Consider the following 20,040-nt stretch of genomic DNA (forward strand, 5'->3'; position numbering starts at 1 on the left):
GGGCAATCCAATTCCTTTTACAAGCAATACATTTCACCCAAAATTTTTAAATGAAAATTCTCACCCAAGCATTTGCTGGCCTTTTTTAACGTGCATGAAACTGACAAAATAATGTAGAAATTTAAGTTATGGAATAATAGCAGCAAAATGTATATGCTAAAATCTATACACAACCCCAGTGTGTCTGATTGTGCCTTTAGACAGCAAGCTTTTTGAGGATCGCAATCTTTCTGCTTGATGTGCATATACTTTTTGCAATGGTGAAGGATTGTGTACATCTGCCTTGTATAGTAGAGATGACAATTGAGTGATAAATTTCCCTATCTCTGAGAAGCTCTAAGTTGGCCACTACTCTTCATGCTTTTTAGCTTTCCACATTGTACTTTTGAATGGGCCTCTGGTCCTTGGATTATTAAAAATGAAAGCATTTTAAAAATTTAAATAATCCCCTAGTGTCACTAGTACATTCCTAAACCTAAAGCTTAGATCTGAACTACTTGAAAATGTATCTTTAAAATGGGGATTTCTGTTGCCCAAATAGCCTAAAGTTTACCCCAGTGGCTTGTTTACTAGCCTTTCACCTCTGGAAACTTGAGTTAAAATCAGAAATGAAAATAAGACTAAGATTCTCTCTCTTTGTGGTGGGAGAGTTGTTTTTAAATTGCTGCCTAGATTACAATCATAATTCATACAGATGTTTTATGTATGCAGTAATTTGTCACTTGATCTACTGTGACTTTCAAAGCATGTTAAATTAAAAAACAATCCAATAGATCTATTATTGAATTACCTCTTGTTTCGTTTATAGTCAATGTTTTATCCGCATGAAATGACTACAAAACCAGTTACGAAATTTCAGAAGAAAGATCTATGTTTTTTAATTATGCTGATATTGTGTACTGTCTCATGCTTTCAGTTATGATATACTAGGATAATGGGTGAGAAGAAATGCAGTACACAGTAAGAGTCAGTCTAGATTTTCTGTGATATAATAACAGCAAAATCTTTCGTATACAAGTACTCCAATGGTGGGTACAACATAAGATGCTGCAAATGGAAAAGTAAATAGAAACAATTCATTCTTAATCTCCAGTCCATTTGTCCAAATATACTTTTTAAAATTTGCAATAGCCTACATATTCCTCTTTGGGTATATGGGGTGTGTGTATTTATTAAAAAAAACTCAAAATATATAAATTCAAAGATATTTTTATGTTAGTCACATATTGGTCAGGTTTATATCTTGAAGTATATTAACACTGTAACATGCTGCTTGCTCCATAGGGGAATGAGAAATGTATTGCCCTGGATATAGGAGCATCAGAACTATTTGATTTAATACTGGCCTATTGTTTGCTCTTTTAGTGATATTTCTACTGCTAACCAAACTAGCTATGTTAAGGTCAGAGGGATTTCTGCTTACCTCACAGCTATTGAGACCTGCTGTGGGTGAGGTGCATGTGCTTGCTTAACCATATTTCCAAAAGGATACTATTTTGTAGGTGGCATTCAAAGAAATACCATCATTTAAAAGCATTGTTTCCAGGAATGATTGATGCAGATATTCAACTTGTTTTGTAAGTGGGAAGAATGCTCCAGAGTATCATCCATTTCTGTTCTTTATCTCATTTCCTTCCCTCAAAGGGTTCCACACTGGGCCACAAATCCTGTGGCCAATGGAGGGTTGGATGAGTCCTCACTGATCTAACCTTTGCTTCTGGTTCATGCAGGACTTTCCCAGTGTTTGACAATTTTGGTGTTGTTTCCTGTAGCCCAAGTACAGTAGAATGTTTTAGAGGCAGGACTTCCAAAAAGAATGGAAAAACATGGTCATTGCTTTTACGTGCTGGTAGATGGGCTGTGTAATTGGAAGGAGATATACAAGGACTGAGTGGTGCCTTTCTCCCCCATTTCTCATCCTTTCTGTATGTGTCTTAGTGCAACAACATATCTATGGGGAAATTAATTTGTATCGCATAATTAAAACTAGCTTTCACAACATGTATTGGCATTGAATCGGGCAATACTGTTACATCATGACTATCTACCATACAGTATTTGTCACTGCAGCCAAAAGCATTAAATCCTTTAAGAATGCATTTTTGTATAATTTGTAACTCATAATGCACAGCTAAGCGGAAAAAATGTCTGGTTACTTATTAGTTGACTCTGATCAGATCTCTCCAAATGTGACAGTTACCAGAATATCTGACCTGAAATCTGTTAGTTTGATATGTAATATTTCCTGTACTTGTGATGGTCTTATACTTGCATGCACTTTAAATCAGGGTAAGTCTACACTGCAATCAAGAGGTTTGAGTGCCGTTTCTGTAGGCATACCCGAGCTAGCTAGAGATCAAAGCTGGCTCAAGTATCAATAGCAATGTAGCCATGGCAGCAGGGGCAGCGGGATGGCTAGGCTCCTATGTACAGCCCCGCCCACGACGCTGGGCACATACTCAAGTGGGTAGCCATGCTGCCACCCATGTTGCTCTGGCTATGTTTTGAGCTAAATCAAAGTTGTTTTGGGTATGACACATGAGCTGCGCTCACACCTCCTGATTGTTGTGTAGACATATCCTCAGTGTTACAGTCCCACAAGACATTTTCAAAAAGGATAGTGCCACATGTTTTGAGTGTTACTGATTTTTCAGAGTTGTAGTATACTACTGGATTATCTTTTTCCCCCTCTCAGAAACTTTAACTTCTTAATTCACCGTGCATAATAATAGCGAGTTATGTGTGGACTACTTTGGAACTGATTTTGTTTATGAGCTTAGTGCTTATGCACAGGGCCAGACTGACAACGCTTCAGGTCTCTACTCATGGAATAAGTATAGCACAGGCAGTAGCAATGCAAGTTTCTCCAACTAGTCGTGCCATTGTGCACGTCCTGACCTGGAAGAGCCTCTTCCAGGAATGAGAGGATAGTTCAGTGTCCATGTCTCGTCCTTGGCCTCCCTGCTAAGGCTGCCAAAAGGGATCCCAGTTACCAGTATTTATTAGACACGCTGAACCTGCCAAACTACTTCCAGTACTACTTCAGGGCTGATTGATAATATTATGACCTTCTTCTTTTGATAATAATGCTTGATGCAGGGAAGGCCCTCACTCAGCTCAAGGTTTTCTGGCTTGTTCTGCATTCAGTTTATTTTTTTCTTTTTACAGTTCCATAGGAGAATTTATAAAGGAATCCCACTGCAGCTGAGAGGCGAAGTCTGGTGTTTACTACTTGATGTCCCTAAAATGAAAGAAGAAATGAAAGACTTTTATAATGTGAGTTTGCAAAATTTCCCCCTAGAATTACCAATCACAAACTCTTAGATGCTGGGAAATATTGAGCTTTTATTTTATGCAATGTAGCAAAAGGAGTAGAAATTGTATTTAACTGTATTTTCAACTCTGTCGCCAAATAGAAACCCATGGGGGCTCAGCATTTGATCCACTTACTTTTTGGTTTTGTAATTTATGTAATTCTTCCAATTCCCTCCCCCATCAATCAAATAAATAAAGTGCAGTTCTACTCAGAAAAATAACTATAAAAGTAGCATCATTTTACTCAGCAGAATCTCCCCCTGCCCCCAAAGCCCTATCTGTTTAATTTAGTGAAAAAAGTAATGGGGGGGGGTTGTGTGTGAGTTTTTTCTCCTTGTATTGTTTTTTGTTTTTTACTCTTATTAGCCCTGCAGAACCAACACAACTTTGTGGGAGTGAACTTTTACCCGCGTGTGCACACTAACTCCAGAATGAGTCCTTATTCTGAATTAGCTTAATCCACTTTGGAAATTTATTAAGTTAATTTGAAATAAGCACATACAAACAATAAGGAATACAGTTCATCCACTTGAAATTCACCCCCTGCTTTATTCTGGATTAATTTTCATGTGCGGACAAGCCCTAAAAAAAACCCTGAAGACCTGTAAGTTTGATTTCTGCTTTGCAGAAGGAAAGGAGTACTTGTGACACCTTAGAGACTAACAAATTTATTTGAGCATAAGCTTTCGTGAGCTACAGCTCACTTCATCAGATGTATTCAGTGGAAAATACAGTGGGGAGATTTATATACATAGAGAACATGAAACAATGGGTGTTACCATACACACTGTAACCAGAGTGATCAGGTAAGGTGAGCTATTACCAGCAGGAGAGCGGGGCGGGGAGAGAAACCTTTCGTAGTGATAATCAAGGTGGGTCATTTCCAGCAGTTGACAAGAATGTCTGAGGAACAGTGGTGGGCAGAGGGGGGGAATAAATATGGGGACATAGTTTTACTTTGTGTAATGACCCGTCCACTCCCAGTCTCTATTCAAGCCTAAGTTAACTGTATCCAGTTTGCAAATTAATTCCAATTCAGCAGTCTCTCGTTGGAGTCTGTTTTTGAAGTTTTTTTGTTGAAGAATTGCAACTTTTAGGTCTGTAATCGAGTGACCAGAGAGATTGAAGTGTTCTCCGACTGATTTTTGAAAGTTATAATTCTTGACATCTTATTTGTGTCCATTTATTCTTTTACGTAGAGACTGTCCAGTCTGACCAATGTATATGGCAGAGGAGCATTGCTGGCACATGATGGCATATATCACATTGGTAGATGTGCAGGTGAACGAGCCTCTGATAGTGTGGCTGATGTGATTAGGCCCTGTGATGGTGTCCCCTGAATAGATATGTGGACACAGTTGGCAACGGGTTTTGTTACAAGGATAGGTTCCTGGGTTAGTGGTTTTGTTGTGTGGTGTGTGGTTGCTGGTGAGTATTTGCTTCAGGTTGGGGAGCTGTCTGTAAGCAAGGACTGGCCCGTCTCCCAAGATCCATGAGAGTGATGGGGCGTCCTTCAGGATAGGTTGTAGATCCTTTATGATGCTCTGGAGGGGTTTTAGATGGGGGCTGAAGGTAATCGCTCGTGGCGTTCTGTTATTTTCTTTGTTGGGCCTGTCCTGTGGTAGGTGACTTCTGGGTATTCTTCTGGCTCTGTCAATCTTCACTTCAGTAGGTTTCTTCACTTCAGCAGGTGGGTATTGTAGTTGTAAGAATGCTTGATAGAGATCTTGTAGGTATTTGTCTCTGTCTAAGGATTTGGAGCAAATGTGGTTGTATCGTAGAGCTTGGCTGTAGACACTGGATCATGTGGTGTGGTCTGGATGAAAGCTGGAGGCATGTAGGTAGGAATAGCGGTCAGTAGGTTGCGGTATAGGGTGGTGTTTATGTGACCATCGCTTATTAGCACCGTAGTGTCCAGGAAGTGGATCTCTTGTGTGCATTGGTCCAGGCTGAGGTTGATGGTGGGATGGAAATGGTTGAAATCATGGTGGAATTCCTCAAGGGCTTCTTTTCCATGGGTCCAGATGATGAAGATGTCATCAATGTAGAGCAAGTAGAGTAGGGACATTAGGGGACGAGAGCTGAGGAAGGGTTGTTTTAAGTCAGCCATAAAAATGTTGGCATACTGTGGGGCTATGCGGGTACCCATAGCAGTGCCGCTGATTTGAATGTATACATTGTCCCCAAATGTGAAATAGGTATGGGTGAGGACAAGGTCACAAAGTTCAGCCACCAGGTTTGCTGTGACATTATCGGGGATACTGTTCCTGACGGCTTGTAGTCCATCTTTGTGTGGAAGGTTGGTGTAGAGGGCTTCTACATCCATAGTGGCTAGGATGGTGTTTTCAGGAAGATCACTGATGGATTGTAGTTTCCTCAGGAAGTCAATTGTGTCTCAAAGATAGCTGGGAGTGCTGGTAGTGTAGGGCCAGAGGAGGGAGTCTACATAGCCAGACAGTCCTGCTGTCAGGGTGCCAATGCCTGAGATGATGGGGCGTCCCCAGGATTTCCAGGTTTACGGATCTTGGGTAGCAGATAGACTGCTGAATTGGAATTAATTTGCAAACTGGATACAATTAACTTAGGCTTGAATAGAGACTGGGAGTGGATGGGTCATTACACAAAGTGAAACTATTTCCTCATGTTTATCACCACCCCCGGTTCCTCAGACATTCTTGTGAACTGCTGGAAATGGCCCACCTTGATTATCACTACAAAAGGTTCCCCCCCGCCCCGCTCTCCTGCTGGTAATAGCTCACCTCAAATGATCACTCTGGTTACAGTGTGTATGGTAACACCCATTGTTTCATGTTGTCTATGTATATAAATCTCCCCACTGTGTTTTCCACTGAATGCATCTGATGAAGTGAGCTGTAGCTCACGAAAGCTTATGTTCAGATAAATTTGTTAGTCTCTAAGGTGCTACAAATACTCCTTTTCTTTTTGCAAATATAGACTAACATGGCTGCTACTCTGAAACCTGTCATTTTGCAGGAGGAGGCAGTCATGGGTGAAAGATCATACTAATAACTAGCCAGAAAGTAAGCTTGAAGCACTATATCTCATGATCCTGCCCTCATCTTGTGAAACTTTGGCAGTGGTTCCCACTGTTGTCTTGGAGCTGGAGGCAGATTTCTTTAAAAAGAAAGTATGGTGGTAAATAAAAATGTTCAGTATGTTTTAAAAATAAAGCAATAACTGGGTTGTTTGACTCCAGAGGAGTTTCATGTATTTGAATCAGAGTAACAGCTATGTTAGCCTGTATTCGCAAAAAGAAAAGGAGTACTTGTGGCACCTTAGAGACTAACCAATTTATTTGAGCATAAGCTTTTGTGAGCTACAGCTCACTTCATCGGATCCATACTGTGGAAAGTATAGAAGATCTTTTTATACACACAAAGCATGAAAAAATGGGTGTTTACCACTACAAAAGTTTTCTCTCCCCACACCCCACTGTCCTGCTGGTAATAGCTTATCTAAAGTGATCACTCTCCTTACAATGTGTATGATGATCAAGTTGGGCCATTTCTAGCACAAATCCAGGGTTTAACAAGAACGTCTGGGTGGGGGGTAGGAAAAAACAAGGGGAAATAGGTTACCTTGCATAATGACTTAGCCACTCCCAGTCTCTATTCAAGCCTAAGTTAATTGTATGCAATTGGCAAATGAATTCCAATTCAACAGTCTCTCGCTGGAGTCTGGTTATGAAGTTTTTTTGTTGTAATATCGCAACTTTCATGTCTGTAATCGCGTGACCAGAGAGATTGAAGTGTTCTCCGACTGGTTTATGAATGTTATAATTCTTGATATCTGATTTGTGTCCATTTATTCTTTTACGTAGAGACTGTCCAGTTTGACCAATGTACATGGCAGAGGGGCATTCCTGGGACATGACATATATCACATTGGTGGATGTGCAGGTGAACGAGCCTCTGATAGTGTGGCTGCTGTTATTAGGCCCTATGATGGTGTCCCCGAATAGATATGTGGGCACAGTTGGCAACGGGCTTTGTTGCAAGGATAGGTTCCTGGGTTAGTGGTTTTGTTGTGTGGTGTGTGGTTGCTGGTGAGTATTTGCTTCAGGTTGGGGGACTGTCTGTAGGTGACTGTAGCCGTCGCCTTCAGCCCCCAACTAAAACCCCTCCAACACATTATTAAGGATCTACAGCCTATCCTGAAGGATGACCCAACACTCTCACAAATCTTGGGAGACAGGCCAGTCTTTGCCTACAGACAGTCCCCCAACCTGAAGCAAATACTCACCAGCAACCACATACCACACAACATAACCACTAACCCAGGAACCTATCCTTGCAACAAAGCCCGTTGCCAACTGTGCCCACATATCTATTCGGGGACACCATCATAGGGCCTAATAACATCAGCCACACTATCAGAGGCTCGTTCACCTGCACATCCACCAATGTGATATATGTCATGTCCCAGGAATGCCCCTCTGCCATGTACATTGGTCAAACTGGACAGTCTCTACGTAAAAGAATAAATGGACACAAATCAGATATCAAGAATTATAACATTCATAAACCAGTCGGAGAACACTTCAATCTCTCCGGTCACGCGATTACAGACATGAAAGTTGCGATATTACAACAAAAAAACTTCAAAACCAGACTCCAGCGAGAGACTGTTGAATTGGAATTCATTTGCCAATTGCATACAATTAACTTAGGCTTGAATAGAGACTGGGAGTGGCTAAGTCATTATGCAAGGTAACCTGTTTCCCCTCCCCGCCCCGCCCAGGACGTTCTTGTTAAACCCTGGATTTGTGCTGGAAATGGCCCAACTTGATTATCATACACATTGTAAGGAGAGTGATCACTTTAGATAAGCTATTACCAACAGGAGAGTGGGGTGGGGGAGAGAAAACCTTTTGTAGTGGTAAACACCCATTTTTTCATGCTTTGTGTGTATAAAAAGATCTTCTATACTTTCCACAGTATGCATCCGATGAAGTGAGCTGTAGCTCACGAAAGCTTACGCTCAAATAAATTGGTTAGTCTCTAAGGTGCCACAAGTACTCCTTTTCTTTTTATATATTTGAATGTTTGGTCAGAGGGAAAACCATTAAAATCAAGCTTTGAGAATAACCAAGATGAATTAATTTAATGTTTGTAAAGCACTTTGAAGGTGTGAAGTGCTCTGCAAATGTTTATAAAACAGAACCTTGTTAGTTTGCAGTAATTATTGGGGAGAATATTGCAATTTTCTGAATTTTGAGAACTTAAGAGAACAAACACAATAAAAATAAGCAAAGCTAGATGTCATGAAATGTGCTTTATTGATTTATTTTGACAACTGTATTTTACTTTATTATAATATTTCATAATGTCTTAGCCAATGTTCTAATAGCGTAAAGCACATTTCTGTAGGGTTTTTTGTGTAAACATATTTTAAGTCTTCGGCTTTTGCGACCCATTTCAGCTATCTGTTGCTAAATCTTTGCTGAGAAATGGAGGTAGTAATTTTACATAAAATATGGATAAGTGAGGTTCTGCTGAATTCACACAAGAATCAATATGCCTTTTATAAATATAAATCTAAAAGAATTTACAAGCTAGTCACAGAAATTTGTGATGGGGGAACTATCTACATAGAAAGTATGCCTAGACATAAGAATAGCTTTTTGGTAGACTATCATATATATAGTACAGGTTCAGTTACTGTGGTGTATCAGGCATTTGGAGGACAAAGATGAAAATATTAAGGAAAATGCCAAACAAGGAGGAGACCTATTCTGTGACAAATACATATAAGATATAGGAGAAGATCCTTTTTCTAGTGTGGAAGTGAGGACATATTTGGAGTTCTTTGGTTATGATTGTCAGTCTAACCCCCAAAACGGGGTAGACGCAGAAGCATGGTCTATCCACCTCCCATCCTACAATATATCTTAAATTTAAAATTGTATTGGGAACTTGTAAAGTGATTATACAATTCAACCCAAAAAACATACGGAGAAGTGAAATACAAAACAAACAAAGAAACCCAATCTCGAACTTAGATATTGCCAAAGGGCCAGACCAGTAAGTAAAACAATGAAACCTGTAAGCATAATGCTGTCATAGCAGTCTTCACTTATCCTTTTCTGCCTTGGTAGGATTTTATCAAGACCTCTCATAATAATCATGAAAAAAGTCATCATCCAATTTGGAAAGGTGCCAGCTATGTGCAAAGTTGGGAAACTGAAAACTATACTCCGGAGGGAGTTCTGCACCAAAAAATAAAAATTCTGCAAATTTTATTTGTCAATAAATAATTGTGGAGACTCCAGCATGGCAGTGGGGAGCACAGGCCACTGGCTGCATGGAGTTGGGAGATCACTCTGCAGCCACCTCTCCACCTCCCCGGGACAGGGACTCGGTGGTGAGGCTGCACCCGACCCTGACACAGCTCAGGGGCTGGGCTTGCTTCAGAAACACCGCAGGGCCCTGCCTCTCTGCACCAGGTGTAGGCAGGCAGGCTCAGCTCAGCAGCATCCAAGTGTAGAGGGGCTTAGTGTGGGGGGGATCCAAGTGTGTGGTGAGAGGGTTCTGTGTGGGGCAGTCTGGGTATGGGCAGCTCAGTGGTGATCCGGGGCGGGGAGTGGTGTCTGGATGCACAGGGGTTCATGGGGGAAGGGGGGTGTCATAAATATAAAGGGAAGGGTAAACCCCTTTAAAATCCCTCCTGGCCAGAGGAAAATTCCTCTCACCTGTAAAGGGTTAAGAAGCTAAAGGTAACCTCGCTGGCACCTGACCAAAATGACCAATGAGGAGACAAGATACTTTCAAAAGCTGGGAGGAGGGAGAGAAACAAAGGGTCTCTGTCTGTCTTTATGCTGTTTCTGCCGGGGATAGACCAGGAATGGAGTCTTAGAACTTTTAGTAAGTAATCTAGCTAGATATGTGTTAGATTATGATTTCTTTAAATGGCTGAGAAAAGAATTGTGCTGAATAGAATAACTATTTCTGTCTGTGTATCATTTTTGTAACTTAAGTTTTTGCCTAGAGGGATTCTCTATGTTTTGAATCTAATTACCCTGTAAGGTATCTACCATCCTGATTTTACAGAGGTGATTTCTTTACTTCTGTTTACTTCTATTTCTATTAAAAGTCGTCTTGTAAGAAAACTGAATGCTTTTTCATTGTTCTCAGATCCAAGGGTCTGGGTCTGTAGTCACCTAGGCAAATTGGTGAGGCTTTTTACCAAACCTTGTCCAGGAAGTGGGGTGCAAGGTTTTGGGAAGTATTTTGGGGGGAAAGACGTTTCCAAACAGCTCTTCCCCAGTGACCAGTATTTGTTTGGTGGTGGTAGCGGCCAATCCAAGGACAAAGGGTGGAATATTTTGTACCTTGGGGAAGTTTTGACCTAAGCTGGTAAATATAAGCTTAGGAGGTTTTTCATGCAGGTCCCCACATCTGTACCCTAGCGTTCAGAGTGGGGAAGGAACCTTGACAGGGGGTTCTGGTGCAGGGGCAATGAGACTGCAGGGGGGTCCAGGTGAAGGTGGTTGGGGCTCAGCAGGGGAGTCCAGGTGCTGGGGGAGTGGGTCTTGGTGGGATGGGGTCTGGGTGCAGCGTACTTGTTGGAGTGCTCCTGGGGAGTGGGAGTTCAATAGGCCTGCCTAATGGGAGAGCCCCAGCTGCTTCTGCAGCTGAGGGGATGCCACATGCTGGGCTCCCACTTCCCCCCCCCCCCAATTCTCCTATCCCCTTTGCTGCTCCATCCCATCCCATCCCCCTTCTCCACTGCTCCCGTCCCACCCCTCTTTCCTCTCCCCTCCCTCCCACATCCGCCCCCCTTGCCCTGCCCCATCATGGGCACTCACTGTTTATACAGAAAATAGAATGGCTCCCAGCACACAGAAGGGGAGCACACCCAGCACTAGGATCCAGGAGGCAGCATTTGAACACCAACTTCCTTCAGCCGGGCAGCTCTGCGCTCACAGAAATGGTGGTGGTGGGGAGGGGGGGGTAGTGGCATGTGACCCTGCGTGCCTGCCCATGCCTTGTCTCTGTTGGGGGGCAGTGCCCCCCCAATTATGCCCATGTGTGTCCCCACCCCCAACTCCTGCGTTGCTTCTCTTTGCTTCCCCATCATTTTCTATAATAAGCATTGTAAGTTCACAGATTACAAATGTTTTTGTCCACCAATAAATTCTGTGGCCTTAAGCAGTTTTTCTTCCTATTTTAAACGTCCACAGAGTTCTGCCTAATTTCATTTCTTTATTGCCATTTTTCCTAGAAATTAAAACATCGAGCACGAGGGTCTTCACCAGATATCAGGCAAATCGATCTTGATGTAAATCGAACATATAGGGATCATATCATGTTTAGAGACAGATATGGTGTTAAGTAAGTAAATAAAAATGTATGTAATTTAGTCATTTCTTGTTTGTCTTTCAGATAGATCTTTACCTACCTAAGACTCCGTTTACTACCCAAGAAGTATGACAAAGCTTTGAATGTAAAAGTTTCAGATTTCAGAAAGTACCACATATAGCTTAAAGGAATGTAGTCTCCGAATAGTTCAAAATCAGATTGTTTAATCTCCAACCTGCTAGCTTTACCCTTTAGTGTATTAAAGCTCTGGCCACTGGAAATCTAAAGGAAAAACTCTAAATTCTTTATCCCCCAGATGCTGTAGACATTTTTACAAAACCTGAGAAAATTTGTTGGCCTCTATTTAAAGCAAATTCAGAGCACAAGAAAAGACTAAATTCTTTAATAAATTATGTATAGCTTTATAAAGTAATGTTATAAAAACAATTTTTTCTTACTTTTTTGGTAACTTTAATCTCTCCCCTCTAGCCTTTTAGCCTTCCCCTAGATTTTCTGTATTTTCCCTCTTTTGCAGTGTAGCTTTGAGAACCAAATAAAACAACTTTTTAGCTATGAACATGTAATTATTTATGTAATTAAACCTTGCCACCTTAATACTTTTACATTTTTTTGCAATATTTTATTTTATAGTTGTTGGATAAAGAATGTTAAACTATTTCACTATTTAAACATTTTTAACATAAACATACCAAATGACAGCATTGTTCTTAGGCTTCAGGATCAACACCCCCATTGAGATGAATGAGACACATCTCACTCCTCTTCAAATGTATCATTTCATTCTTTTTCAGTAGCTTCTGGAAGACCTCACTGCATTTGTTCACCTTCCAAAGGTTATATTCACAGTCATAAGTGAGATAAACTAAAATGTGTTATTTTGTTTACTACTTTGTTGTTCATATAATTGTAGAACATTGCGTAGGATACTTCACAGACAAGTAAAAAATTCCCCAATATCTGTGTCCTTGAGAATGTAGAGTCTAAATAAAATCCTTAAATTCTGTAGACGTCTAGAAATAAAAATTTTGGGCAGTGACCCTAAATCCGTGGTAGAACGTGGAATTTCCACATTGTGTATTTCCAGTGCCGCCACTTATGGCATTTGGGGAAAGTTCAGTAACCATATCCTGCACTAAAGAAATGAAGTCCAGTTTGTTTTTATTCCCCTGAAAGTAAATTGCTTTCCTTTTCAACAGTTTGTATTCTTCTGAATGTTTTTGTGTTCATCCTGTTTTAGGCCTTTAGTGGGAACGCTTAGGGTAAATAGTATTAAAATGTTATTAGTTAAAGCTTAGTTAATGTTAGACAATAATAGTGATATTGTGCCCTTTACATTTAGTTTCTGTTTGGCTACTTCCTGCCATCTGATTTGTGCACCGAGTCCCTGCGAAGTTTATTGACACCTCATAATTAGGGCCCTACCAAATTCAGGGTCCATTTTGGTCAGTTTCACAGCAGGAGGATTTTAAAGTTAGTCAACTTCATGTTTTCAGAAGTTTACATTGAAATTTCAGGGTGTTGTAACTGTGGGGGTCCCGACCCAAAAGGGGATCGTGGTTGGGGGGGAGGGGTTTGCAAGGCTGTTGTAGGAGGGTTGCTGGATTGCCACCCTTACTTCTATGCTTCCTTCAGAGTTGGATTCCAAAGGCATCAGCCGTGGAGCTTCCTGCAGCCAGAGGAGGTTCGTGGCGGTGAGTCTGATCTCCTCTGTGCTGCTGGAGTGCCCCAGGTGGGGGCTCCTAGCTTCTGGTCACAGCCACGCTGTGGAGGGACAGGACTTCCTCTTCCCCTGCACGGCCGCTCTCGTGGGGAGATGAGTCCCACTTCCAGGTACCTCCCCTAGCTTCAGGAAGCTCTGCAGGTGTACTCTCTGAAGGCAGCTCTGAAGTTAGTGTGGCTTCTTCCCCTGCATGGGCACTCTGAGAGTTTGGTCCAAGTTCAGGTTCTAAAATCTGTGGAAAAAGATAAGCAGAATTGCTCAAACATGATGAAGACCGGCTCTTAGTTTGTCCTGCTAAAAAGAATTTAAAGCAATGTAGGTTAAAATATAAATAGTTTAAAAAGCAAAGATGTCTTTGCTCAGTTAAATCCTAGACCACTTACCCCAGGAGAAGTTAGACCAAGATTTTCTAATCTAATGTATTCTTAATTTAATTTTCATGCGTCTGACATATGAAAGTGTAGTGTTTCATACATACATTGACATTAAACCTTGAGAGAAAGCTGACTGCTCTTTTTTGTTTTAAAATTCTTAAACTGAATTAATGTAGTGTGATGCAGTATTTTAAAATGCAGAACACAATCTGTTTATGAAGCCCACCTGTAGATATGAATGAAGCCTTTTACTCACCTCTTTGTTTATCTTCCAATGCAGATTGTCTTTAAAATATGCCCCCTTTTCCTTGTGAAGTGGGTCTGTGTTGGATGACTAAGAAATATGTGGTTTAATGCAAATTTTCTTGAAATGAAAATAAACATACGTTAATTACCCAATGCAATCAAAGACCAAATAAAGTGAAAGACAGAAATTGTCCTTTCAAAGAAATAAGACTCAAATTTAATATCTAGTACCATACTAATTGATCATCATTCAACAGTTAAAGGAAGGTTGAAACTGAAGTCCAACTTTCATTCTTTTGCCCATCCATCTCTCTCTCTCTCTCTCTCACACACACACGTACACGTACACGTACACGTTTATAAATAAGTGGTATCCACTCACATAATCATGCAGTGAGCATGTTCAGAGGAAACACTGTTAATTGACCTGGGGAAGTGCTCTACAAGGCTAACAGATTATTCCCTCCCATCTCCATTAATGGAAAACTTAACATTTTTTGTTGACGGTCAGCAGAAGTGTAAAAGGACATTTACATGTTTTGGTTCAGTGATGGGGAAAGGGAAGAATGCATTGGGGATGCAGGATAGCTGATTAGACCTGTGCAAAACTCAGCAGTTTCATTTCCATGGTTTTAAGTTTTGGTTGATATTGGCTCACATTCCCAGACTCTAAGTTCTGAACAAACCTTGAAGTTTGTTTGCTGAAGTTTACACACAGTTCCATCAAGTCTTGGATTTCATTATGAAACTTCTGCACAGCTCTACACTCAACATTACTTAATTCCTGAATTGGAGAGGAAGCTGAATTCACACTTTCAATTTTAATGTATTAACAAATAGTAATTAGAACGTGGTGGGGTAATACAGAAAGAAAAAGGGAGAGTAATTTTTAAATAGGGCAAAGTTTTCTCAAAGTATGTATGAGAGTCAGCAAGTTGTGTAAGACTAAGCACAGGAATAGGAGTCAGTCTCCCAAATGTTGTTCCTGGGTCCTGCCACTGATGCTTCGTGGGACCTCAGAAACAACAAGAAGTCCGGTGGCACCTTAAAGACTAACTGATTTATTTGGACATAAGATTTAGTGGGTAAAAAACCCACTTCTTCAGATGCTTCTTCCCCTGCACGGGCACTCTGAGAGTTTGGTCCAGGTCCAGGTTCTAAAATCTGTGGAAAAAGATCAGCAGAATTGCTCAAACATGATGAAGACCGGCTCTTAGTTTGTTCTGCTAAAAAGAATTTAAAGCAATGTAGGGTAAAATATAAATAGTTTAAAAAGCAAATTCAATATTTCATTGTTAAAACAAGAGCAATCAAAACTGTCAGAATATTTTTCTTATGTATATGCCTAAAGATTAACAAAAAGAAATTAGTGAAGGAAGCATGTGTGTGTGGGACCTCAGGAAAGTCATTTAGGCCTAAATTTTCAGAAATGGTCTCTAGTTCTGAGTGCCTCAATTTTTGAGTGCCCAGCTTAAGACACATTGGGCCTGTTTTGTTTCAGAACGGCTGAACCCCCGTAGCTCCTGCTAAAATGAATAAAAGCTGCTGATGTTCAGCAGTTCTAAAAATCAGGTCCAAGGAGTCTCTCATCTGCCACATAGGGTTGCCAGTTTTGGTTGGACGTATTGCTGGAGGTTTCATCACATGACAGTCTTTAATGAAAGTTTAATTTTTAGTTCCTGGTTACTCCAGGGAAATCCTGGAGGGTTGGCAACCATACTGGCATGCAAAACTAGTGGATGCTTTGAAAATGTAACTCTTACCCAGTTTATGCCTCAGTTTCCACAGCTGTAAAATTGATATCTTCCCCACTTATCTCCTAGAGGTGTTACATGTATTAGTTATTAAGTACTTTGAACATGTAAACCGTTATAAGTAGTAAGTATTGTTTGATTATAATACATCTGTTTTGATTATGAAATATATTTCTCTAAATTTTTGAAATTAGACAAATTGGAGAAACAGATATCTAGAAAGTAGATTCAATAGCTTTCTGGTTTGTTTTTGTTTTTTTTAAAAACAACGTTAAATATTTCCATTTACTTACCATCTTGTTTCTCCAGGCAACAATCCTTATTCCATGTTTTAGCTGCATATTCAATATATAATACGGTAAGTCATGTTTCATGTACATTTGAGATAAAATATGGGTCTTTTAAACAATGTTGCGAAAGTTACTGAACATACTTCTCAACATGCATAAAGATCTGAACTGTTGCCAGCTCAATCTGGCTGTTGTAGGGTTGGGAGCTTGAGTTCAAACGCTGCTGAAGCAGTGGCCAGCACGTTCGCATGCAGGCGCCATTTCCCACAGCTCCCATTGGTCAGGAACAGAGAACCGCAGCCACTGGGAGCTGCGGGGGGCGGTGCCTGCGGACGGTCAGCATCCGCAAAATGTCTCGTGGCCTGCAATCAGATTACTCTGATGGGCCGCAGGTTGCCCACTACTGCTATATGCCATTGTAGATAGTCTCATCATACCATTGCCTCCATAAATGTATCAAGTTCAGTCTCAAAGCCAGTTAGGTGTTTTGGCCCCACTACTTCCCTGGGAAGGCTGTTCCAGAACTTCACTCCTCGGATGTTTAGAAACCTTCATCTAATTTCAAACCTAAATATATTGATTGCCAGTTTATTTTGTCAACATTGGCGCTTAACTAAGAACTCCTCTCCCTCCCTCCTATTTGATCCCACTGACATTTGCAGAGAGCAATCATATCTCCTCCCCTCAGCCTTCTTTTGTTAGGCTAAACAAGCCAAGCTCTTTGAGTCTTCTCTTGTAAGGTAAGTTTTTCATTCCTATCATGAATGGCGATGCTTTCCCGAATGGGGTTTTTAGATCTCATGTTATATGCCAGAAATGTTCCAGGTTTGTAGCATCTAAGTCTGAGTTGCCTGTTAAAAACATAAGTAATGTAAATGTTGTCAGATGTCCACTTCTGTGCTTACACATTATGCCCCCATTCTGCAAACATTTTTATAATTGTGTTTAACTTAACACATGAGTAGTTCTAATTAAGTCAATGAGACCGTATGTAGAGCTGAGTCTATGCAGAAATGTTTGCAGGATTATTCTCATTATAAGTAATTATAGAGGTCATCATTCTTAAATATCACTTTGCTTCCCTTCCAGCATCATATCTATTTAAAAGAAGTTTTAGTTTTGCTCTCGCCAGATTGAAAGTTCTCTCTTTTGGTGCAAGAAGAAGCTAATATTACTGTTTTTAATTCTAGAATTATGTTTTCTGCGATTTAATAGGTGCCCTAGATTTTTGATTGTATGGTGTTTAGGGTTAAAACTCTGATAGCAGGGACTTTTTTTGTTTTCCACAGCACAATTTATATTACATGAAAGATGCTGTTTAAAATCAATGGATATTGTATAAACATTGGCAGTGTTTAAACAAGTAGAAAAAGATTAGTATTTAGGCTTGTTGTATTTTTTTCTCTTATATCACAGTTGTTTCAGACTTCTTAGCTAGTTTCCTTTTTATCTTTCGGCATTAAAGCAAATTAAACGGCTTCCTTGGCCAAAGTTCTTGCGACGAACCCATCTGTCTAAAAGACTTTCTCAATAATTATCTCTTTCTCATCAAATATACATTAGCAGCTGGTTTTGTAAAGTCAGTAATAATCCTTACTTAAGCAGTCTGATGTTTCTTATTGCTGGTTCCCACCATAGGAGTTAATATATTAGTACAGTAGCCTTGTGGGGTTTCCTGTTTTTCATTGCTACAGTTTTTGAATAAGAGGAGAGATTTCTCTGTCTCACTTGTTTATGTATCTGCAATATCTTCTTGCTATATGTTGTGCTGCTCCACATGGAGAATAGAAAACACATCTGTTCTGGGTGTAGGTTCATATAAATTATATGCAAACATTTTAAAATAAAGGATTTAGTGTACAAATATACTGTATTTTAATGAAAGGCCAAAGCCAGTTCAAGCACCAGTTGGAAGACAGTGAATTATCCCTTCTAGTAGAATATGTTTTGTCTTTGAATAGCCATGGTAATGGAGTTTAAAGGAAAATTTTAACCATGAAAATTTGAGGGGTGTGTGGGTTTGCAATATTTAGAGAGCTTATTCCAAAAATGGTGTATTTTCTCATGTTAAAAAATACACAAATAGTTCTTTTGCTTGTTTACAAAGTTAATGTTTCCTGTCCTCTACATTTCAGGAGGTTGGATACTGTCAGGGAATGAGCCAGATCACAGCTTTACTCCTCATGTACATGAATGAAGAAGATGCCTTCTGGGCCCTGGTGAAACTACTCTCAGGTCCTAAACATGCTATGCATGGTATGGAATTTCAGTTCATGCAGTACCATTTAAATTTCAACGTGTCCTAATTAGATAATAAATTGTTTGAGACAGGGGCCATATCCATTTGTGTGTGATCGGTGCCTAGCACAGCGGGGCCGTTATCTTGTGTGGGGCTATTGCATGCTCCTGCAGTACAAATGATGCTTAATAATCTCTTAATATATATGGTTAACACTTATCTGCAATTTCCTATATGATTGTTTTATAGGTTATATTCTACGAGTAGTCATCAATGAAGATTTCCCATCCTCTAATGTTATTCTGCTTGTGTCCCATTAAAAGATTTGTGTGTGTGTAATTTATTCTGGTAAAATACCCAAAAGTTCTCTTAGAGCTGTCACTTTGTTTAAGTGTACCAGTGTCTCTGCCTCAGCTCTTAGTGCCACTGATTTGTTCTGTACAGTAATGTTACAAATGCCACTTTGTCAGAGCCTTGTAAAATGCTGATAAAGCTATTATTCTATGTTAAATGCTGCACTTACAGGTATTTATTCTAAGGACTGTGTTTCTGGACTTCATTGCTGATATTCATGGAAGTTACTTCAGTTATCTTTGCCTGGCAGTGTCGAAATTTGGTTATGCAGACATTTATATAGCAATAGAATAATAATGAAAATTATATAAAAAAACCTGTTAAACGACTGTGACATCAACTGGCAAAGCTGGAAATCCTCAGTTAAAACTAATGCTGTAGGTAGGCACAATGGTCTGAGCTAAGGGTAAACTGTTGGCAAGCTTTATCTCTGCCTCACACAGAATTCTATCGTTCCACCATTTTGCTACTTAAATATAATTGTGTGTTCTCTCTAATTTATTTGTTACTTTTAAATTTTAGTATTTTCTATGTGTTCTTTACCTTCTGACAGTGGCCAGTGCCAAATGTTTCAGAGGGAATGAATGGAACAGGGCAATTATTGAGTGAGCCATCCCTTGTCATCCACTCCCAGCTTCCGACAGTTCGAGGGTTAGGGACATCTGGAGCATGGGGTTGCAGCCCTGACTGTCCTGGACCTTTCCTCATGAACGTATCTAATTCTTTTTTGAATCCAGTTATACTTTTGACCTTCACCACATCCCCTGGCAATGAGTCACACAGGTTGACTTGTGTTGTGTGAAGAAGTACTTCCTCATATTTGTGTTTACTTGCTGACTATTAATTTCATTGGGTGACCCCTGGTTTTTGTGTCCTGTGAAGGGTAATATTACACTTCCCTACTCATTGTCTCCACACCATTTTTCATTTTATAGACCTCTGTCATAGCCTCTTCTGAGCCCAGTCACCGACTTTTTAATCTCTCCTCCTACAGAAGCTGTTCCATACCCTTAATCATTTTTGTTGTCCTTCTCTGTACCTTTTCCAAACCAATGTAAACTAAACTAATCTATTCTTATTATTTTCCAAACTAGTTTATCCATCTGTAGTACATATGACCCCTGTACACCTGTAGGCTTTCCCCCACCACTACCCCCCAAGGATGCTCTTTTGGGCCAAAAGCTAGTCTTCTATAAACTATTAAATAGGATAAAGAATGTCCTCCAGATTCTAAATGTTGGTGTTTGGGCACATCACACTGTTACCAGGAGAGATTCTTGCCGTAGGATTTGTGCTCTTAACATGACGCCTCTGAGGAACTCCCATAGAATAAATGTCTAAAGCGATTAGCTTTTGCAGGGTCATTTCATACTGCTACAGTGAGCCCAAGTGCACCCAACTGGCTG

At 40.2% G+C, this 20,040-nt stretch overlaps 1 protein-coding gene across 7 annotated transcripts in view; it reads left to right on the forward strand.

The window, feature by feature from the left end:
* Positions 1 to 20,040, forward strand: part of USP6NL (USP6 N-terminal like) — a 218,382-nt gene that overhangs the window by 158,289 nt on the left and 40,053 nt on the right. For all 7 annotated transcript variants that reach the window (XM_048836606.2, XM_048836611.2, XM_048836608.2 and 4 more), the window contains 4 exons: positions 3,169 to 3,276; positions 11,560 to 11,669; positions 16,061 to 16,109; positions 18,177 to 18,297. In XM_048836606.2, the coding sequence (XP_048692563.1) occupies positions 3,169 to 3,276; positions 11,560 to 11,669; positions 16,061 to 16,109; positions 18,177 to 18,297 (388 nt within the window). The remainder of the gene's footprint in view (positions 1 to 3,168; positions 3,277 to 11,559; positions 11,670 to 16,060; positions 16,110 to 18,176; positions 18,298 to 20,040) is intronic.

This window comes from Caretta caretta, chromosome 1 (genome assembly GCF_965140235.1).
Source record: "Caretta caretta isolate rCarCar2 chromosome 1, rCarCar1.hap1, whole genome shotgun sequence".
NCBI lineage: Eukaryota > Metazoa > Chordata > Testudines > Cheloniidae > Caretta > Caretta caretta.